The sequence below is a fragment of the Micromonas commoda genome, chromosome 7, assembly GCF_000090985.2.
Source record: "Micromonas commoda chromosome 7, complete sequence".
Taxonomy (NCBI): domain Eukaryota; kingdom Viridiplantae; phylum Chlorophyta; class Mamiellophyceae; order Mamiellales; family Mamiellaceae; genus Micromonas; species Micromonas commoda.
The window spans coordinates 1373818-1394110 of NC_013044.1; the positions used below are offsets into that span (position 1 = coordinate 1373818).

Genomic DNA, 20293 nt, shown 5'->3' on the forward strand with positions numbered 1-20293 from the left:
CAATTCTACCGGGAATGCACCGTGCAAGATTTGACGTTGGTTGCTGCTGTCCGTGGCTGTGCCGAGTGCACTTCGTACGAATCGACGACCGGACGGACGACAAACACGAGATCTCGACGACGCTAGTTGCGTCGTCGTGTGGTCACGCGTGGATGCTGTGTGAGGAAACAACCCCACGGTGGAGCCTCACCAGGAAAGCGAAATTATGAGGTGCCGAGTGGGTAATAATTTTCCTCAGTTTGTCTGGCGCGGGGCACACTGGGCGGTTGATGTCAGACTGGCCAGAAACAATATGGTGGCCGGAGTAGACGTGACGAGGCTAGATATCAGCCCGAACCCCGCCCCGATGGCGGCGGAGCTTAACCTGGAGGTGCGTGCTCGCCCTCACCGCTCATCGGCCTCATCCGCCCCCGGTCCAGCTTTCCGCAACCCTCTGACCTCAATCTCCGTTCCCTTATCGATCGTAGGTGGACTTCAAACTCAGCGAGCCCGTCGAGGGGGCGTGTTGGAGGGTCAAATATACGGTCGATATGACGGAAATGAAGTTCGTTGTCGAGGTACGTCCGTGTGACGCGCCCCTTTCCTTCATTGAGGTTTCAACCGATTGCAGCTGTGTTCCCCGGCTGTCTTCATCCCTGTTGTGCTTCGTGGAAACAATTCCCGTGCCCCTCGACTGACGCGTGCACCGAACTCGTGCAGGTGGGAGAGACAGAAAAGAAAAACTACGAAGCCGGTGCGCACACGATGAGGTTCCACAGCGACGGCATAGCGCTCGGCGACGTGAAGAAATCGTGGCTGAACAACGTGGGTTTGCTGACGGCGAGCCTGACGAGTGGAGAGGAGGACATCGCACAGATTTGCGCGGTCACGCAGGTGACCAAAGGCGCGGACGGCAAGTTGCAGCGGCGAATGATGAGCCCACTAGAGTAGACGTACGCGACAATCAACGACTTCAGTCTCACGGAACCTTTCACCGTCCCATTACAATAAACCCCAACCGAGTTCAGTGCTACTCTCGCCTAATAAGAGAACACAGCGCTTAGTTGCGGTTACCCCCACCCTCACGCTTGCCCTGGAACCCGCCGCGGCCGGAACGCTGCTGCAGGGTCACGCCGGGCAGGTTAGCCATGTTGAGAGACTTGAGCATGTCCATGGTGTCACGGTCAACCTCAATGGTCTCCACCGCGAGCGCAGACTCGTCGGGGACGAAGTCCATGCGGCGCTCACGCTCCTCCTCCTGAAGCTTGAGGGAGATGCCGCGCACGGGGCCACGCTGGATGCGCTTCATGAGGTGCTGTACGAAAGGGATAAGAAGGGGAAAGTAGGTCAGCGGAATGCTCTACGGCCGAGGTGCCCAACCAGGCAAGGTTGGATGATGGGACTCAGAGAAAAGCCGCTCGATGGCTCCCGGTAACGCGCGCGGATAGCCCACGCGGCGCGACGAATCGCCCGCAAAACCGCGCTAACGGACTAATCACACGTGAATCGCGCCATCGAGGCGATCGCCGTCGCCGTGTCGATCTCGGCGACGCTCCGGCCGACGCCACCTTCCGCGAAGGATGCTGAAAAACCCTGGGGAGATACTCACAGTGGTGAAACCGGCGATCTTGTTGCGAAGGCGCTTGGAGGGGATGATGGCGACATCCTCGGCGATGCGCTTGTTGGTGTCGAAGTCGAGCGTCAGGCGAGAGTAGTACTTCTCGACGATGACGCGGGACGCCTGAAGATCGCGGAGGGAGGGGACGCGACGTCAGAGGGAGATTGCGGCATCGACGCTAGGGTTTTGCGGGAAGCTCCCGTGTTGTTCCGTCCGAGGCGCCGGAAACCCGACGCCGGGCGACAGCCGGATGGGACATTACGGTGCCGACGGCGGGACACGCACCTTCTTGACGGTCTTGGTGCGGACGCGACCCATGTTAGCTACTGTGTCGACGCGCTTGTGTAAGAGGGAGCGCGGCAGCCCGGTCCTCGCGTTTTGAGAAGGAATCAAAGTGAAAGACCCAAAATTTCCCTCCCCCTTTCTGACCACGTCACTGTGGATCTTATTTACCGTTTTATTTCGAATATGATGATCGATTCGTTACTAAACAACTGTTGCCATTTTTCCAGCGCGTTGACAGGTTGGACGGTCCTGGGACCGGCGACTTGGAACCAGCGTTTCACGAATTGTTCCTTTTGCGCGCGCTCCTCCGCACATTTTTCCCTCCAAACGGCGAAGCCACCACACACCGAGCGGCGCTCGCGACTCGAAGAGGAGGCCCGGTCGGTGGAGTTCTCGAGTGCACGTCGTTGCGAGACATGTCCGGACCCGAGCACGCGCCGCGCGCTGCGGGTGCAGAGGCTTCATCGGCACCCGTCGCGTCGGGGAAGGTTGCCGACCAAGAAGCTCAAGCGCGTCCCGCGTCTTCGTGGGGAGACGACTCTTGCGCGTCGACGTCCACGACGAGTCACGTGTTCAACACCGCGGTGACGGAGAATAACGTACCAACGGTGCTCAGTAAGCTGCAGAAGTGGGGGGACTACGCGAGCTACGGCGAGCCCGTCGCGCCGTCGCGTTTCATCCCGATGAAGACCCCACTCTCGCCGACGCTCTTGGCGAAGGACGCGGAGGAGTCCCTGCCGAACATCCTCACCCTGCCCAAGTTCCTGGCCGAGCAGCGCGCGCTGGGACGTAAGGTTGGGCTCATAATCGACCTCAGCAACCACGACTGCCTGTACTCCGACGGCGTCCCCCCGGACCTCGAGCGAGTGCACGTCAGGAACGTGGCGAAGTCGATTCCAAACGTCGAGTGCACCGACGAGGTGATTGCCGTCGCGTCGGAGTTCTGGAGCAGGAGACCCGACGAGTACGTAGCCATACACTGCGCCTACGGCTTCAATCGCACCGGGTTCGTGCTGTGCTGCTACCTCATACAGGCGCTGGGGATGAGCGCGGAGCGTGCGCTCGAAGCGTTTGCGGCGGCGAGGGAGCCGGGGGTGAAGCACGAGCGATTCCGCGAGGCTCTCCGACGGCGGTACCCGCGGCCGGGGTGCGCGCCCGTCGTCATCGACGAGGTGGACGTGAACGAGGACCGGCCGGGGCACGTCAGCCGGCCCAGCATGGACATCAACGAGACGCTGGACCTGGACGAGACGCTAAAGATGCCGCGGTCGCTGTCGCAGAGCACGCTCGCGGATGTGGAGGAGGGCGATAACGACGGAACCTGAGCCGGCTCACGCGCGGGCTCGCAGGTTCCTTAGCGCGTTGTTGTATTAGATATTCGTAGATGCGACGTCGTCGTACGGAGGAGCAGCGCGAGGAAGGCGAAGAACCCTCGATTTGCCAAAAAACAGTTTGCTCGTCTGCTCGTCTCGGGTGTTTTTCGCAGCGAGGATAAAAAATCGCGGGCGGGCTCGCCAGGCAGAAAGAGAGGCACCGCCGTCGTCGGTGTGTCGCTAGAAACGCAAGTGCGAACGAACGCTGCGCGCCGCGTTCCACGAGCACGTTTGAGGGTTTAAACCGCACGGTCGTGCGAGCCACACCGGTCGAACCTCCGATCTCCTTCCGCTTGGATACGTGACCGTAGGAAAAAATGCCTTACGAGTCCTTCCCTCCCTTCGCCATCATCGTCGGCGCCATCACGGCGATGGGTGGCGTGCAGTACCTCGTTCACCACGTTTACGAGGGTAAGCCCAAGGCGGCGGGCCAGGATAACTTCGACAGGCTGCTCAAGTACCGCGACGAGCGCCTGAAGCAGGAGGCCAAGGTGAGACTTGTTACAGTTTAGGGTTTCTTTGGGCACCTCAGGCGACGCGAGGCCCTTTCGCACTACGCTGATTGCGCATCGTGTGTCAATCTAGGCGCACACACGTACTGCTGCATCGAATGCTGACCCGATCCTCCTTTCTAACCTCGTAGACGGGACAACCAACGCTTTGAGTCGAATCCAGCATCGTTTTGGGAGATTTTTTGTACCTGTAGCCTGTTGCCTGCGGAACGTGCGGGGCGGCGTGGGGGCCAAGCCGGGGCCGCGCGCGCGTCGCCCAATTGTTTTCGCTTAGAATTGTAATACACGTCCCATCATTAGCCAACCTCGAGTCACGTCGGCATCTAGGCCTCGACAGACAGCCGGTTCGGCGTCTTTCCAACACCATTTTCACCCATCTGGCGATCGAGATCTATGAGCAGATAACAACGCACCATGTGGACGTCCGCCACCCTGGCGCTCAATCCAGTGGCGCCCGCTGTGCGCGCCGCGCACAACAAGAGGTCCCGCCGTCATCGTGCTAGGTACGCCGGAGCCGTCAAGGCTGGGGATGACGCGGGGGAGGCCCTGTCCGAGGAGCAGGCGCTCATCCAGTGGATGTGTGCCAACTACGCACCATGGGTCAAGGACAAAGAGGGAGCAGTCAAGTGCATCAACTTCATGAAGGAGAAGGAAGGGCGGATGATCAAGCTGGAGAAGGCAGCAGAGGTGTTGGAATCGGTCAAGGCGGACCACAAGAAGCAGTACCAGGACAGGATCCCGTTCGAACTCCCGAAGTTATGGCCCGGATTTCAGCTCATCCTGTACCGATCAAGCGATCCCCTTTAGCGCTCTCTGTGTATTGGTGAAGAAACATGATGTTTGCATCGAAAATCGAAACAGCTATCGTTTCAGTATCTATCTAGTCGCCTCAACCGCCGGGTTGCCCAGGTGGGAGTACAAGGCATCCGCCGCCGACGTAGCGTCGCTGCCGCCGATGGACTGAACAACAACGAAAGGGTTAGGCCCAAAGGCTTCGTTCATCACCTTTGGATCCATGAACTTGCTGCCGTCCTCCTGCAGCGCGGCATCGTACAGACGCACTTTCGGATCTACGACGTGATAACGATTGAACGAACCGTCGAGGCACGTCCCCGCGGCGTACAGCCCGTACTCTGTCCAGTCCAAACCGTCCTCCAGCGCCGAGAACAGGTACTCGTCCCAACCGCGTTTCCCTTCCTCCTCTGCGCGTCGCTCTAGACGTTTGAGCGTAGCGATAGCCCCATGCTTCGACATCACCGCCGGTGTCACCCCGACGGTGTGCATCAAATTGGAGACGCGGCAGTCGTGCGCGCCGTCGACGCCTCCTTTCTGCTGCGCCGAACCCGGGTTGGTACCGAAGAACGAGTCAAGCGAGCTAGACAGCCAACGATGCGCATGGGGTCCACCCATGCTCCCCTGCGTCACACCCTTGAGCGCCCCGTTCTCGTCTTTCCTGACGAGATCGCCTAGATGCAAAGGCCTCGCTAGCACCACATCGCAGTCGAACGTGACGTAAAAGTCAGTCGGCACGTGCTCAGCCACTCCGAGTTTCAGCAGCATCTGGATCCTGTAGCCCAACCCCCTTGCCTCCCTCCTGCCCGTCTTTGGCGCCGCTCGTTTCAACGCCTCGACGCCCGAGCGGAGAGCTGCGCTTTCCGCGAGCACGCCAATCTTAAAGGCGGGTTGATCCCCGAGCGCCGCCGCTGCCAGCTCCCACCATCGCAGCTCTGCATCCGGCACGACCGCGAGCAACGTGTGCACGGCAGATCGATCTTTCTCGACGTACTTCTGCACCGAAGCCAAGAGCGCAGCCACCCTCGGACCGTTGTTTGCGTTCATCGTCGCGACGAGCACGAAAGTCACGGCGCGATGATCGGGTGACGCGTCCGTGGCCTTCAATCCTGACGCCATCGACCCCTGGACACACCGCGGGCAAGGCTCGCAGTCGTGTCCCGCCGAGGGGTGCCCGCGGGGTGTTGAACCCCGGCCCTCCACGATGGCCACCTGCCTGGCGACCAACTCGTGGTTGTACGAGGCCATCTCAAGGCGCATTGACAACGACCATGCGAGCGCCGATACTGCGATGACCCACGGTAGGATTTGTAGGCGCCCGAAGGGGCGCCGGGACGCCGCCCGCGTAGGGGTGCGCATCTCTATTTTGAGATACGTGTGACACGCTTGTGAATTTATATTCAACTGGCTACTGTTTCGTACTAGCACAACACTTACTTCCAACCAGGTTTCTCCTCGTCTCCGTCGCCACTCCTCTCATCGTGCTTGGTGTTCCAATCGACGGTATGTGAACGTCGATGCATCACGACTTGCGGCGACCCGGGAGGAGGCGGGTAACTTTCACGCATATTTTTACGAGCGGCCATCGCCCTGAGCAACGGATTGCTCGTGGCCACGTTACCACCGCTCGCTCCCAAAGGTGGTTTGCCAGGCGTCGCGACGTCTGACCTCGATCGGCTGTGTGGCGGTGGCCGCCGCGGCGACGTCATCGGCGGCACGATCCCCGCCTCGGGTTGAACTTCAGCGAAAGAGGCATCACCATCGGTCCCTCCGCGTTTGGTGGGAGGCGAGTTGATACCCGACGAGTTTACCCACTTTTGCAACCTGCGTAGCGACGCGCCGCGGCTCATCGCGGGACTCAGAGCCGGCGATTTCGCTTCGTTTTCGTCAGCAGACTTGACAGAGACCTCGATGTCCCTCGGAGTGGTGGGCTCAGGCTCATCTGCGGTGGGCGCGGGGCTTGCCCTCTCCGCAGCCTCCTGCTCGGCAATAGCGGCTGCCATGGCGGGACCGAGCGAGTCTGTGGAGAGTCGCAAGGAATCCTTTGCAGCCTCAGCAGAGGCACGAACATTCTGCGGCAAGGATTTGAGCTTCTGACTTGCCTTGCGAGACAGGATGCGAGTCATCACCTTGTCCGCCGCCGACTCGTCTTCTGCTGCCGACATTCGCGGTGGCGAGCCGGGCTGACTTCCAGCCTTGACTTCCTCTGTTGCTTTGTCAGCTGATTGGCGGATCGCCTTCTCGGAAGACATGCGGAGCGACCCAAACGAAATAGTCCTTCTGTGTTTTCTCTCGCCCTCGGGTTTCCCGCCAGCACCCACGGGGGCCTGTTCCTTTGATTTGCTGACTGCGACACCCTTAGCATGCATGTCGATCAAACCCTGCAGTCTGGTGATGATTTCCTCAAACGCGGGCCTGTCGCCGGGCTCCTGGCTCCATCCGTCTTCCATGAGCTCGTCGTAGATGGTCAGATGCTCGAAGGAGGGCGTCGGTACCTCGTCCAGCGGTGGCCTTTGACCTTCCTCAACAACCGCGGTCATCACCTGCCATTGGCCGTACTGCGCCCATGGTACCTGGAGCGATCGGAGCTCCCACATCACCACAGCGAACGAGTACACGTCCGAAGCTCTCGAGTACGTCGCGTTCTGCAAAACCTCCGGCGCCATCCACCTCGGCGAATGCAAGCCTCCAGTGCTGTAAGCGGCGGAATGTCCGCCCGTGCCCTTCGAATCTCGAACGGATGCCACCGCGACGCGGCTGAGGTTAAAATCGCCAACCTTGACCCTGAAGTAACGATCAACCATCAGGTTGGGCGACTTCAGGTCGCGATGAATGATGGGTGGAGAGCAGTTATGCAAGTAGCACATCCCAGCCGCCGCTCCGAGCGCCATCTGAAGGCGCACGCGCCACTCGAGAGGAGGAACACCCGGTTTCGTGTGCCGCTGCAGCACGGAGAAGAGCGAACCACGCGCGCAAAATTCCTCCACAATCGATGGAGGCGACCGAACCGCGCCGAGAAGGAGCACGATGTTCGGGTGGCGCAGCCTCGCCATGATGGCCACTTCCTTCTCGAGCTCGTCGAGAACCTCCGCCGCCGCCGCGTCTTCGCCCTCTTGTTCCGCTTCATCGTCGTCTGAAGATGACAACGAGTCCTCCGCGTGGGGATGACGGTTGTGCTGGTTCCTAGGAGGGCTCGCACCGGCGATCCCTCGAGCCGCGTTTGCGCCAACCTCCAGGCCCCGACGTTTTCCTCCCATCTGCTTCGTGAGCGGATCTTCCTTGCCCGCAAACGACGACGGCGGACCGAGGATCTTCACCGCAACCTCCGTGTGGTTGCTCCACAAGGCGAGATAGACCCTGCCAAACGAACCCTCGCCGATGCACTTCTTCAGTCGGATATCTTTGAACGGGATGAGCGCGGTGCTCTGCCCGAGGCTAGAAGCCTGCGACAAGTTTGCGCTCTTACCGAGGCTTGCGGGTGTCGGGGGTATACTGCCGTTGATGCTGTCGTCTCGGACGGAGCCCGAATCATCACCGGAGATGCGCTGGAGCTGGGAGAAACTATCCCGCCGTGGCGCTCTACCGGTACTAACACCCGCTCGCGGCGCACGAGGAGGCTGCGCCGCAGCCACAGCAGCCTCGAGCTCGGCGAGCGGCCAAAACATCATGGACCCGAATTTACCGGCTGTGCAAACCCCCACGTGGCCACCGCCATCGACCGAACGCAGCAGCACCATTCCGCTGCGGTGAGCGCGAATCTTTGCAACCACCGGCACAGCGCCGAATGCCATGTTTCGACCGCTGGGCGTGGTCAAACCGCTCGCTTGAGATTCTGCACTTCCACCCGAGCCGCCAGGCAAAACCATAATCTTGAGCATGCCGCTCTCGTGGCCGATGCATAACAGTCTGTCCACCGCCGCAGCGCCGACAACTTTACCACCCGCTGGCTGAGGACCGGCGAGTCGCTGCACGCGACAGCCCAAAACCCTATCCTCTCGACGGCGCCGGCTCATACCCAGCGAGGATTCGTTCTCGCTGACGTCCTCACTCTCCGACGCGTCTTCGGTAGCCCCCGTTGCTCGCCATAGCTGCACTGCACCCGTCGCGTGCACCGTCACGAGCTGCCCTGCCGCCGGATGCGGTACCAACGCGACACATGCGCCGAGATCTCTGTGCGGTGCAACCACCGCACAGGCGCCCGTCACGACATCCCAAGCCTCGAGCACACCGTCGTCCGAGGAGCACCAAACCAGCGCCCCGAGCCGAAGCATTTCACGAACGTGCGCGCCGGCGTGACGTCGTCGTCCCTGGCTGTGAGAACCCCAACCCAAAAGCTCAGCCTTCTTTGGCACCACTTCCGGCCGGTTGGGAATATCCTCCTTCGCCGCTGCGGGCGCCATGTCGATCTCCATCGAGTCATCCGTTTGTGAGACACCCAGCGTCGGTCTCTCTCCAGCCGCGCAGAGAACTCGCGATGACCTGCTTTCATCCTCGTGATTTTCTGGCACCGCAACCTCGTGGATGGATCCGTCGGCGAGCGCCACCCATGCGGCGCGACCCGCGACAGCCGCGATGGCAGTTACCGCCGACCTCTTCGGTGAGAGCACGCTGACGACGCCCCACTGCGTGCCAAGGTCCGTATCCCAAGTTGCGACTCCGCCCCACTCCGTCCCCGTCCAAAGCAGCGCCGATGCTTCCTCCGCCGCCATCGCGGTGACGTCACCTAAACATATTCCAAGGCACCTGCTCTTATCCGTGCCAGTGAGGTTTGGCACGTCGTTGCCGTCGGCATCCGTCGTCCTGGTCGGCTCAGTCGAAATACCCGCGATATTTCGATGCGTATCAAGGAACAGATCGTACGCGGACAGGCTCGCGGATCTATTACTCGACCACCAAAGCTCGCTCCCGTCGACTCCAGCCGCACACATCACGCGGACGTTCCCTCCGAGGATCCAATGCGTCGCGCCCCCACGAAGCATACGACGAGGTCGGTCAGGCATCACCGAGGCTTTCCGTGTACCCCCCCTATTCCCCTTGCGCGTCATGCCGTCGACGCCCGGTCCCGGAGCGACGGTCCCTCCCAATCCAAGTCCGCCCACCGCGCCCGTGAGGTTCCAAAGCTGCGCCTCCAGTGTCTCGAGGTCGCTGCGCAGCTCTTCAAACTTTGATTCGGTGGCTCGATAACGGATGAGCCTGAAGATCTTCCGGATGCGACTGAACTGACCGTACACCCGCACCCTGGCCACCGCCAGGCCGAGGGTGGAGAGCACACCCGAGCAAAGCCGTTTCAACTGCATCTGCGTCACTGCATCCAAAGCAGGCGATACAGCGTCCGCCTCCGCCAGCGCTATATTGACGGCGACGGCGGCACCTAAGACGACCGCGCACTTTTCTCGATGGGAAACAGCAGCTCGGACCGCGAGTTCAAGCTCCATCGTAGCGTCTCTGCACGAGGCGAATATTCCCGCCAGGTCATTCCCTCTGTACACGGATGATGTGGGCGAGCCCAGACCCTGAGATAGCTCCCTGAAACCCGACGCTCTTCGCGGCGGTGTAAATCTCCCGCTGCTCGACGACGGCGATCGGACACCGCTTCGCACGTGTGAGAGCGCCCTCTGCTGGTTCGTGCGGCCGGGAGGATCGTCTCCGGATGGCGATAGAGCGAGCTCCACATCACCGACACTCAACACATTAGAGTCTCGCCCATCACGCGGCGTCGACGTGCCCGACATGGCGAACCTTCAAACACAGCGCTCGCCTTCCCACTGCACGTCTGCAGTAGAAATCTTGCAGATCTAGCGAGCTCGTTCACGCCTGCACGCTCTCCATCCGCTTGGGCTCGTAGGCAGATGAAGCTCGCTCTTCACGCTACCAACTCAGGAAAGAACGATTTGGTCGGGCGTTGCTGCCCCCTTGAGCCGCTATCCGGCTGTGTGACCTCGCACACCCTCGACTCCCTGTTTTCCTTGACTACGATCTCGAACGGCTGGTTTTTCCTCGGAGCGTGTCCAACCGACTCGAATATTCGTTGGCGCTCACAAGCGACCCGACGGGGTTCGTAGCGCGATGCCGCAATCCACAATGGATAGGATGAAGCTGATGGTGGGCCTTGAGCCGTCCACGCCGCAGGAGCCAGAGCTGATGGACGAGCTCGGGCTCAACGACTGCTGCGAGCTGTCGCGGATGCAGCGCCTGTACGGCTTCGCAATTTGTGTCTCAGCGGGTCTGTTCTGCTCCTTCCTCTCGTCGCTCATGTGGATGAAGCCCTCCAAGTTCGCCATCCTGTACACGATGGGCAACGTTCTTTCGCTAGGTTCCACGGGGTTCCTGGTTGGGTTCATGAATCAGCTGAAGAACATGTTCAAGGGCACCAGGCTCGTGGCGACGTGCGTGTACCTCGGGGCGATGATCATGACTTTGGTGGCTGCTTGCTACTGGAAGAGCTTCGGTCTGACGGTGTTCTTTCTCATCATCCAATCCCTGGCGCTCACGTGGTACTGTTTGTCGTACATACCGGGAGGAAGAGCGGCGGCGACTAGCTGCTTCAAGTCGTGCTTCGGGTCGATGGACGACGTGTTTTAGACAGTTAGTGCTAGCGGGAACGGAGCGGAGCAGCAGTTGTAGTAACACTTTATCATCATCGAAAGCCAACGCCTCGAGCGTGAGACTTACCATTTCGCCATTACTACGTGATGATACAATACATGGGACGACGGTCCTATTTAGCTAGTCTAATGATCCCGTATTGGCGGCTGCAGGAGGCTGCCCAGCTCCAATCGTCGCATCTCCCGAGTTGTACCTCGCCTTTGCCGCGGCGAACATCTCCTGCTGCAACCGAAGTGCCTCCTCGTCGCTGATCTGCATCCCTTTCTTCTTCTTCTTCTCCGCCCGTACCTCTTTGTCCTCCTCCTTCAGCTCGTTCATCGTGGCCTTGACTGTCTCGATCATAGACGCAAAGTCGAGAGACTCCAGCGCCGCGACAACGTGCTCGGGCAGGATGGTGGTCTTGTTTTCCTTCGTGGAGATCTCGTTCGCCTCGGAGCTGACGCACTGGATGAACTCATTGCAGCACTCGACGATCATCTCCTTCACATCGTTGCCCATTCTAAGCCCAGGAGGCAAGCCTTCGGAGATCATCTTGTACACAGAACCTGTCGGGGTTGGACAAAGGGTTGCCAAGTCAGCCAAGCAAAGTTGCCCTAGGCATACAGAGAACCGTTTGGCGCATCGCGCGACGGAGGGCGGACTACGCTGGGGACCTGGGGGACTCACTCTTGGGCAGGGAGCCCTCGTCGTCCATCGCGATCGTGTGATAATCCTAGCGTCTTCAACAGGCGGAAACCCGCGCGGGACCTGCCGCGCGTCGGAGTGAGCTGGCCGTGGCCGCTCCCAGGTCCTTGGACCACAAACGCGTCAGGCTCGATCATGTCAACAACAAGCAGAAGAACATTTCCTGCAGCGAAAGGTATCACATAACGACCCGAGCCAGTGCGTGGCGCAAGCACCGGCGGTGGGGTCTAATCGAACGCGCTCAACGCTCCGCTGCCTCGAGCCTCCCTGATAGCTCACGATACAGGCTCGGGCGACAGCGAACCGCATCGATCGAGCGTCTGCCGGCATACCTCTGAAGGTAGACGCCGCCGACGAAAAGCTAATCTGACGCGGCAACCCCTCGGCACCCGTCGATTGCGCATCGCTCTACTCGACCACCACGATGGCGGGAGGCCATGATCTCGGCACCATCAGTGGCGTCCTGGTGCCCACGTGCGAGAATATGTGGGGCGTGCTCATATTCCTTCGCTTCTTCTTCGTCGTCGGCCACGCGGGAGTCTGGCAGTCGCTCCTCATCGTCTTTGTCTCGTTTATGAGTTCCTTCTTCACGACCATGAGCCTGTCTGCCATGGCGACGAACGGACCGGTCGAGGCGGGTGGAGCGTATTTCATCATCTCGCGCGCACTCGGACATAAGCTCGGCGGTGCGGTTGGGTGCACGTACTACTTAGGCCTGTCCCTGTTGGCCGTCCTCGAGGTGCTCGGCGCGATTGAGGTCATGCTCTACGTCGAGCCGGAGTTGGCGGCGGGCGTGGGTGTCGAGGGAGCCGTGCGACTGTGGGCGGTTGTCCTGCTCATTGCGCTCGCTGTCATGGTGTGGGGAGGCATGAAGCTGGTTTCGCAGCTCGGCCTTTTCTTCGCGGCGGTCGTGGGCCTCACGTTGACGTCCTACTACGCTGGTCTCATCGCCGCGCCGCTGCCCGGAACTTCGTCGGCCGTGACCGGATTGTCGTCTCAAACGTTGAAAGACAACTGGGATCCGGCCTACACCGACGACGTCACGTTCTCCACTGTGCTGTCCGTCTTCTTTCCGTGCTTCACCGGAATCTTGGGGGGCGCGAACAGGGCGAACGCTCTGAAGGATCCTGCAAGGTCGATCCCCTGGGGCACCCTCGCGGCGATCACGCTGAGCTTTTGCATGTACGCCAGTTACATGATAATGTGGGGCGCGGTCGCGGATAGAGATTACCTCAAGTACGGACCCGCAGGAGTGTCCGTCGTTGGGGCGCGGCGCCGCCTTCTCGGCGGAGGCGGTGGCGAGGCCATGTCTGTGGTGTCTGAGATTGCTTGGCCTTGGGCGCTTCCGACGCAAATCGGCATCATCATCGCTTCGCTGTCTCAGGCGTTGCAGTGCCTTATATCGGCACCGAGAATTTTGAATGCCATCGCTGCCGACGGCACCGTGCCGTTCCTGAACGTCGCGGGCAAGTTGAACGACAAGGGCGAGCCTGCTATTGCGCTGGCCATGACCACTGGGCTGTGCCTTGTCGCGTCCATGATCGGCTCATTGGATCTGGTGGCACCTTTGCTCTCCATTTGCTTCCTCAGCGCTTACGCCGCGCTTAACTTCTCTACCTTTGTCCTCGGTCTGACCCGAGCGCCGTCGTGGCGGCCCACGTGGAGGTTTTTCCATTGGTCCCTTGGCCTTGCCGGGTTTTTGCTTTGCACGACCCTCGCGTTCGTCATCACTTGGTACTTTGCTCTCGTGGCGGTGGCTCTGCTCGCAGGTCTCGTCGCATACATCGAGTCGAGACAGGTGCAGGTTGACTGGGGCAGCGCGCTGGGAGGAATTCGACTGGACCTGGCGACTTCTGCGATGCTGAATCTGGCACACGAGAGGAAACACTCCAGCAACTGGAGGCCGCAGCTCTTGTGTCTGCCCGGTTGGCCGATGAACCCAGAGCCCGCCCCGCCGACCGAGCGCCTCCTGGAGCGGAAAGTCAGCAAACCCTCAAGCTTTCGTGAAAGGGTCGGCCTTTCGTTCATCGGTGGAGGTATGAAGGTGACCTCGACGCAACCGCCGAAGCAGAGGGTTGACCCTAGGGACTCACTGCTCAAGCTCGCGACGCAGCTGAAGAAGGGTCGAGGTTTGTGCGTCGTCGCCGAGGTGGAAGAGGGAGATCTCGGTCGTGATCGTGGTCTCTCCACGAGGGTGTCAAACGCCCGCGATAACCTGGAGAGGCGGCTGCAAGATGCGGGCGTCAGGGGTTTCGCGCACGTTGTCGTCGCCGAGAACTTCCGCGCCGGCAAGGCGTTTGCGATTCAGGGTCTCGGTTTCGGCGGGTTGGAGCCCAACACCGTGATGCTCGGTTGGCCGCGACGAAACCACGTTGACTTCAATGAGGAAGAAGATGAAGACAACGACGACCCAGAGCGCGAAGAGGCGGCGAAGATCTTGGTTGAAACAGTTTGTGAGTGCACAGCGGCGGAGAAGGCTGTGCTGCTCTGCCTCGGGCTCGACAAATTCCCTTCGTTGGACGATCGCGTCAGCGGTTTTGTGGACGTATGGTGGGTAGTCCACGACGGCGGTCTTCTCCTGATGATTGCGCATCTGCTTCTCAGGCATAGGACGTGGAGCGGCTGCAAGCTTCGTGTGCATACGGTGCTTCAGTCTGCGCAGGATCCAGCGGCGGTGCGACGTGGCCTACAAAAAGTGCTGAGTGACTTCAGGATTGAAGCCGAGGTGAGCGTCGTCGAGGCTGGCGAAGATGCGGATATGTACGCATACACGCATGATTGGACAATGCGCAAGGAACAGGCCGAGAAGTACCGAGATGATTTGCTCGCTGCGCAGGGTAGGCTGGGGGTGGATGCTGGTACGCCGGACAGCAGCACGCAGACGAGCGGCACGAGCACGCCTGGGACGGAAACTCCACCAAAAACATCGGCGAGCGGTACGGATTCTCCCGCCCAGCTCGAGAGGACGCCATCCAACCTCGGCAGCTTGGCACGGGCGTTTCCAAGCGAGATCGACATGCTTGTGTTGGCTCACGAAGAGATTGAGGACCCAGTCGCAGCTCAGCTTCGACACCTCCGACGCGACAGCGTCGTCGCCAAGTCCGCATCGGACACCATGCCGGTACCAGCCGGCCACACGGCGCTCGCGTCGATCTTCGACATGAGCTCCGTCGCGGATAAACCCACCACTGGCCAGCCAGCGCCCCCACCGCTTGTGCCTGGTGAACTCAAGAAAACCCCACTGTCTCCCATCATCGGGTCGCCTTCGAAACTTGCCCCCTCCCTGGAGGGCGCCAAGGCTGGCGATGGCCGGGTGAGCGAGGACGAGGTTCGCATCGATCTCGCGGAAGTCAATCGGCGTCTTTCCGATGTGGACGAACCACCGAAAAAGACGGATAGGAAGTCGTCGATGAAGAGCGGCTCGAAGGTGAAGGATCGCAGGACTTCGGTTTCCTTTTCAACAAGTCCGGATGAAGTCGTGATTCAACCGCAGACGCCGCCGCCGGCTGCAAAGCCTGCGGAGGCTTCCTGGATGGCGCAAGGTCCCGGGGCGCTGAATGCGATCATCCACGAGACATCCAAGGACGCTCAGCTCGTCATCGTGAACCTCCCGGACCCCGACGCGATTGTCATGCAGAATCCTTCCGCTTATGCCCGATACACCGAGGCTATCGTGCGTGGCTTGCCCAGGGTGATATTCGTGCATGGCACCGGACGCGAGGTGTACACCAGCGCGGGGTGATGTTTAGAATTTTCGTTTTCGTCTCAACATTTCGCAATTTTTGGCTTATCATATGTAGAAGTAACTCGATGTGAACGATGATTCAGCGATCGTCTTCACCTCGCAGCGACCGTACAATAGCCCGTCACCGCGAGGGGAAACCACCGCTGCGGCACTGTTCACATCGTGTTGCATTGTACAATCTCCTATCGCGTGACACGCCTACGCTGGGAAGTGCTCGTCGACTGTCACGTCGTCATCCAGTTCCACGTAGCAGCCCGCCGCTCTTAGGTCGCGTATCGCGGCAGGCAAGCTGGTCAGCTGGTTGTCGTTGAGCAGCAACCTCGATAGCGACGTGAGCCGCCCGATCTCCTCCGGCACGCTAGCCAGCTGATTGCCGTTGAGGTACAACAACGTGAGCGACGTGAACCGCCCGATCTCCGCCCGTACGCTCGTCAGCTGATTGTTCCAGAGGTACAACTCCCTCAGCGATGTGACCTGCCCGATGTCAGCCGGCACGCTTGTCAGCTGATTGTCGTTGAGGTACAACACCTTTAGCGACGTGAGCTGCCAGATCGCAGCCGGCACGCTCGTCAGCTTATTGTCGTTGAGGTACAAATTCTCCAGTGACGTGAGGTGCCCGATCGCAGCCGGAACGCTCTTCAGCTGATTGTCGCCGAGGTACAACTTCTCCAGAGACGCGAGCTGCCCGATCTCCGCCGGCAAGCTCATCAGCCGATTGCGCTCGAGCCACAACGACTTCAGCGACGTGAGCTGCCCGATTTCCGCCGGTAAGCTCGTCAGCTTATTGTCGTCGAGCTCCAATCTCTCCAGCGACGTGAGCTGCCAAATCGCAGCCGGAACGGTCGTCAGCTTATTGCTGCGGAGGTCCAACCTTTCCAGCGACGTGAGCTTCCCGATCTCCGCCGGCACACTCGTCAGCTGATTGTCGCAGAAGACCAAGTCCATCAGCGATGTGAGCTGCCCGATCTCCGCCGGCACGCTCGTCAGCCGACTGTTTTCGAGGTTTAAGCTCGTCAGCGACGTGAGCTGCCCAATCTCCGCCGGCAAATTCGTCAGCTGATTGGCGCTGAGGTTCAAATGCTCCAGCGATGTGAGCTGCCCAATCACCACCGGCACACTCGTCAGCCGATTGCCGCTGAGGTACAACTCTGTCAGCGCCGTGAGCTGCCCGATCTCCGCCGGCAAACTCGTCAGCTGATTACCGTTGAGGTTCAAATGCTCCAGCGACGTGAGCTGCCCGATCTCTGCCGGAAGGCTCGTCAGCTCATCGCCATGGAGGCTCAACTTCCTCAGCGCGCTCAGGCGCCCGAGCTCAGCTGGCACCGCTCCGGTCAGGCCAAACTCTTCGAACTCGAGCTCCACCACCCGGCTGTCCTCCAACGTCACCCCAACCCATTCCCCCGGTTGCGCAGCTTCCAGCCACATCCCCTGCAGTTCAGGGCACATCGTACGCCATGTCCAGAGCACTCCGGCGTCACCCTCGTCGTTGAATGATCGCGTCCCGTCATCCTTCGACGGCTCCAGAAGCTCGCGACTGTCCCACCCGTCGGGCGTCACGCCCGGGTGCTTGTCCAGCCAATCCTGCACCACGTTCCGCATCGCCCAGTTGGTCATCACCTTCGTGCTGCTCAGGGCGCGACGCGTGAGCGGGTCCTTGGGAACCCCGTTGCGCTCAAAGTGCGACAGAATGGCGCGTCTTTCGTAAGTGTGTCCAGATTCGAGCACAAACACCGGGTCGCGGAACACGGTTCGCGTGATGGGGCACAAGAGCACCTCGGGCTCAGCGTCGAGATTCGCGTCGGGGGTGTCGGGCAGGTCGCCCCGTTCCCCCGCGGAACGCCGGGTTCGCACACCTTGGGTCGTGTTTCCGGATACCGGCTCCGGTGCGGCGGACGTCTTGCTTCGCTTGGAGGGCGCCATCGGACGAACGTCCGGGTTTGCCCCAAGCTGCGCTCTACTTTGTGGCGAAAATGGAGAACCCAGACAGCCAGAGCGCCGAGCGCGCAGCCCGGGGCGACTCCGGACGTTCGTTCGATGGCGCCCTCCAAGCGGCGCAAGACGTCCGCCGCGTCAGAGCCGGTATCCGAAAACACGACCCAAGGTGTGCGAACCCGGCGTTCCGCGGGCGCACGGGGCGACCTGCCCGACGCACCCGACGCAGATCTCGACGCCGAGCCCGAAGAGCTCTTGTGCCCCATCACGCGAACCGTGTTCCGCGATCCGGTGATGGTCTTCGATTCGGGTCACACGTACGAGAGGAGCGCCGTCTTGGCGCACTTCCGGCGTAACGGGGCCAAGGACCCGCTCACGCGTCGCGCCCTGAGCAGCACGAAGGTGATGACGAGCTGGGCGATGCGGAACGTGGTGCAGGCTTGGCTGGACAGGCACCCGGACGTGACGCCCGACGGGTGGGACAGTCGCGAGCTTCTGGAGCCGTCGAAGGATGACGGGACGCACATGATTGAGGATGATGGTGACGCCGGAGTGCTCCGGACATGGCGTACGATGAGCCCTGAACTGCAAGAGACGTGGCCGGAGGATCAGCAACCGGAGTATTGGGAAGGGGTGACGATGGAAAACAGCCGGGTGGTGAAGCTCGAGTTGGAAGATTTTGACTTGACTGGAGCGGTGCCGGCTGAGATTGGGCAGCTCACGTCAATGGTGAAGCTGAGCCTCACCAAAAATCAGCTGACGAGCTTGCCGGCGGAGATCGGGCAGCTCACATCACTGAGGGAGTTGGCCCTTGACAACAATCGGCTGACGAGCGTGCCGGCAGAGATCGGGCAGCTCACGTCGCTGACGGAGTTGAACCTCAACGGTAATCAGCTGACGAGCGTGCCGGCGGAGGTCGTTCAGCTCACCTCCCTCGATACTTTGCGCCTCGGCGGCAATCAGCTGACGAGCGTGCCGGCGGACATCGGGCAGCTCACGTCGCTGAGGAGGTTGTTCCTCTACGGCAATCAGCTGACGAGCGTGCCGGCTGAGATCGCGCAGCTCACATCACTGAGGGAGTTGGGGTTCTACAACAGTCAGCTCACGAGCGTGCCGGCGGAGATCGGGCAGCTTACGTCGCTGGAGAAGTGGGACCTCGGCAAAAACGAGCTGGCCAGCGTGCCGGCGGAGATCGGGCAGCTCACGGCGCTGAGGGAATTGAGGCTCGACGGCAATCGGCTGACGAGCTTGCCGGCGGAGATCGGGCAGCTCGCGTCTCTGAAAAAGTTGCTCCTCGGATGCAATCAGCTGACGAGCTTGCCGGCGGATATTGGGCAGCTCACCTCGCTGTGGGAGTTGAGGCTCGACGGCAATCGGCTGACGAGCGTTCCAGCGGAGATCGGGCAGCTGACCTCGCTGGAGAAGTTGGACCTCAGCGACAACCAGCTGACGAGCGTGCCGACGGAGATCGGGCAGCTCACATCGCTGACCGAGTTGTACCTCAACGGCAATCAGCTGACGAGCGTGCCGGCTGAGATCGCGCAGCTCACATCACTGAGGGAGTTGGGGTTCTACAACAGTCAGCTCACGAGCGTGCCGGCGGAGATCGGGCAGCTTACGTCGCTGGAGAAGTGGGACCTCGGCAAAAACGAGCTGGCCAGCGTGCCGGCGGAGATCGGGCAGCTCACGGCGCTGAGGGAATTGAGGCTCGACGGCAATCGGCTGACGAGCTTGCCGGCGGAGATCGGGCAGCTCGCGTCTCTGAAAAAGTTGCTCCTCGGATGCAATCAGCTGACGAGCTTGCCGGCGGATATTGGGCAGCTCACCTCGCTGTGGGAGTTGAGGCTCGACGGCAATCGGCTGACGAGCGTTCCAGCGGAGATCGGGCAGCTGACCTCGCTGGAGAAGTTGGACCTCAGCGACAACCAGCTGACGAGCGTGCCGACGGAGATCGGGCAGCTCACATCGCTGACCGAGTTGTACCTCAACGGCAATCAGCTGACCAGCGTGCCGACTGAGATCGCGCAGCTCTCGTTGCTGGAGCAGTTGTGGCTCTCCGGCAATCGGCTGAAGAGCGTGCCGGCTGCGATACGTGAGCTCAGAGCGGCGGGCTGCACTGTGGACCTGGGTCGCGGCGTGACGGTGGACGAGTGATCGCTGCACTTCCCAGCGTAGGCGCGACGCGCGATAGTAGATTGTAAGTAACACGATGTGAACAATGCCTCATCGGTCGTCTCTCCTCGCTCGCGGCGACGGCACAACAGCCAGCTTCTCTTCGAACACGCATCCTGAGGAATTTGGTTGAGGGTTCTGATTAGGGTCAAGGGTTTGTAAGGGTTTACGTGCCCTTGGGGTTACCCTAGGGTTCTTGTTGAGGGTATATTCCAGGGTTTAGGGTTTAGGGTTTAGGGTTTAGGGTTTAGGGTTTAGGGTTTAGGGTTTAGGGTTTAGGGTTTAGGGTTTAGGGTTTAGGGTTTAGGGTTTAGGGTTTAGGGTTTAGGGTTTAGGGTTTAGGGTTTAGGGTTTAGGGTTTAGGGTTTAGGGTTTAGGGTTTAGGGTTTAGGGTTTAGGGTTTAGGGTTTAGGGTTTAGGGTTTAGGGTTTAGGGTTTAGGGTTTAGGGTTTAGGGTTTAGGGTTTAGGGTTTAGGGTTTAGGGTTTAGGGTTTAGGGTTTAGGGTTTAGGGTTTAGGGTTAGGGTTTAGGGTTTAGGGTTTAGGGTTTAGGGTTTAGGGTTTAGGGTTTAGGGTTTAGGGTTTAGGGTTTAGGG

At 60.4% G+C, this 20293-nt stretch overlaps 12 protein-coding genes across 12 annotated transcripts; 7 read left to right on the forward strand and 5 right to left on the reverse strand.

Moving 5' to 3' along the window:
* Positions 1-346: 346 nt before the first annotated feature.
* MICPUN_60421 (predicted protein) lies at positions 347-930 on the forward strand (the record flags this gene model as incomplete). The annotated part of the gene is made up of 3 exons (XM_002503722.1): positions 347-370; positions 468-557; positions 700-930. The coding sequence occupies 3 exons, from the start codon at positions 347-349 to the stop codon at positions 928-930; spliced, it is 345 nt and encodes a 114-aa protein (XP_002503768.1).
* A 177-nt stretch (positions 931-1107) lies between these two features.
* Positions 1108-1915, reverse strand: MICPUN_76945 (predicted protein; the record flags this gene model as incomplete). Its single annotated transcript, XM_002504075.1, has 3 exons — positions 1108-1294; positions 1589-1720; positions 1883-1915. Coding segments are annotated over 3 exons (352 nt in total), but the record flags the coding sequence as incomplete, so codon positions are not given.
* A 383-nt stretch (positions 1916-2298) lies between these two features.
* Positions 2299-3207, forward strand: MICPUN_101703 (predicted protein; the record flags this gene model as incomplete). Its single annotated transcript, XM_002503723.1, has 1 exon — positions 2299-3207. The coding sequence occupies one exon, from the start codon at positions 2299-2301 to the stop codon at positions 3205-3207; it is 909 nt and encodes a 302-aa protein (XP_002503769.1).
* Positions 3208-3413: 206 nt separating this feature from the next.
* On the forward strand, positions 3414-4069 carry MICPUN_108714 (predicted protein). The gene is made up of 2 exons (XM_002503724.1): positions 3414-3746; positions 3899-4069. The coding sequence occupies exons 1-2, from the start codon at positions 3573-3575 to the stop codon at positions 3917-3919; spliced, it is 195 nt and encodes a 64-aa protein (XP_002503770.1). The 5' UTR covers positions 3414-3572; the 3' UTR covers positions 3920-4069.
* A 112-nt stretch (positions 4070-4181) lies between these two features.
* MICPUN_60425 (predicted protein) lies at positions 4182-4574 on the forward strand (the record flags this gene model as incomplete). Its single annotated transcript, XM_002503725.1, has 1 exon — positions 4182-4574. The coding sequence occupies one exon, from the start codon at positions 4182-4184 to the stop codon at positions 4572-4574; it is 393 nt and encodes a 130-aa protein (XP_002503771.1).
* A 69-nt stretch (positions 4575-4643) lies between these two features.
* Positions 4644-5918, reverse strand: MICPUN_60426 (predicted protein; the record flags this gene model as incomplete). Its single annotated transcript, XM_002504076.1, has 1 exon — positions 4644-5918. The coding sequence occupies one exon, from the start codon at positions 5916-5918 to the stop codon at positions 4644-4646; it is 1275 nt and encodes a 424-aa protein (XP_002504122.1).
* A 1237-nt stretch (positions 5919-7155) lies between these two features.
* On the reverse strand, positions 7156-7642 carry MICPUN_73365 (predicted protein; the record flags this gene model as incomplete). Its single annotated transcript, XM_002504077.1, has 1 exon — positions 7156-7642. A coding segment is annotated over one exon (487 nt), but the record flags the coding sequence as incomplete, so codon positions are not given.
* Positions 7643-10625: 2983 nt separating this feature from the next.
* Positions 10626-11141, forward strand: MICPUN_101706 (predicted protein; the record flags this gene model as incomplete). Its single annotated transcript, XM_002503726.1, has 1 exon — positions 10626-11141. The coding sequence occupies one exon, from the start codon at positions 10626-10628 to the stop codon at positions 11139-11141; it is 516 nt and encodes a 171-aa protein (XP_002503772.1).
* Positions 11142-11233: 92 nt separating this feature from the next.
* On the reverse strand, positions 11234-11921 carry MICPUN_51158 (predicted protein). The gene is made up of 2 exons (XM_002504078.1): positions 11832-11921; positions 11234-11710 (listed from the first exon to the last, which is right to left on the reverse strand). Exons 1-2 carry the CDS (start codon positions 11857-11859, stop codon positions 11286-11288), a joined length of 453 nt encoding a protein of 150 aa, XP_002504124.1. The 5' UTR covers positions 11860-11921; the 3' UTR covers positions 11234-11285.
* A 352-nt stretch (positions 11922-12273) lies between these two features.
* On the forward strand, positions 12274-15591 carry MICPUN_60430 (cation-chloride cotransporter family; the record flags this gene model as incomplete). Its single annotated transcript, XM_002503727.1, has 1 exon — positions 12274-15591. One exon carries the CDS (start codon positions 12274-12276, stop codon positions 15589-15591), a length of 3318 nt encoding a protein of 1105 aa, XP_002503773.1.
* Positions 15592-15596: 5 nt separating this feature from the next.
* Positions 15597-16573, reverse strand: MICPUN_108717 (predicted protein). The gene has a single exon (XM_002504079.1). It carries the CDS (start codon positions 16537-16539, stop codon positions 15793-15795), a length of 747 nt encoding a protein of 248 aa, XP_002504125.1. The 5' UTR covers positions 16540-16573; the 3' UTR covers positions 15597-15792.
* Positions 16574-17628: 1055 nt separating this feature from the next.
* On the forward strand, positions 17629-19680 carry MICPUN_101709 (predicted protein; the record flags this gene model as incomplete). The annotated part of the gene is made up of 1 exon (XM_002503728.1): positions 17629-19680. One exon carries the CDS (start codon positions 17629-17631, stop codon positions 19678-19680), a length of 2052 nt encoding a protein of 683 aa, XP_002503774.1.
* Between the last annotated feature and the right edge of the window lie 613 nt (positions 19681-20293).

Excerpts from the sequence above, each read along its gene's own strand:
- MICPUN_108714 (XM_002503724.1), top strand. The coding sequence starts at position 3,573 with ATGCCTTACGAGTCCTTCCCTCCCTTCGCCATCATCGTCGGCGCCATC. Across the intron at positions 3,747-3,898 it reads GCCTGAAGCAGGAGGCCAAG|ACGGGACAACCAACGCTTTG; the intron begins GTGAGACTTGTT and ends CTAACCTCGTAG.
- MICPUN_51158 (XM_002504078.1), bottom strand. The coding sequence starts at position 11,859 with ATGGACGACGAGGGCTCCCTGCCCAAGA. Across the intron at positions 11,711-11,831 it reads CGAGGGCTCCCTGCCCAAGA|GTTCTGTGTACAAGATGATC; the intron begins GTGAGTCCCCCA and ends CAACCCCGACAG.
- MICPUN_108717 (XM_002504079.1), bottom strand. The coding sequence starts at position 16,539 with ATGGACTTGGTCTTCTGCGACAATCAGCTGACGAGTGTGCCGGCGGAG.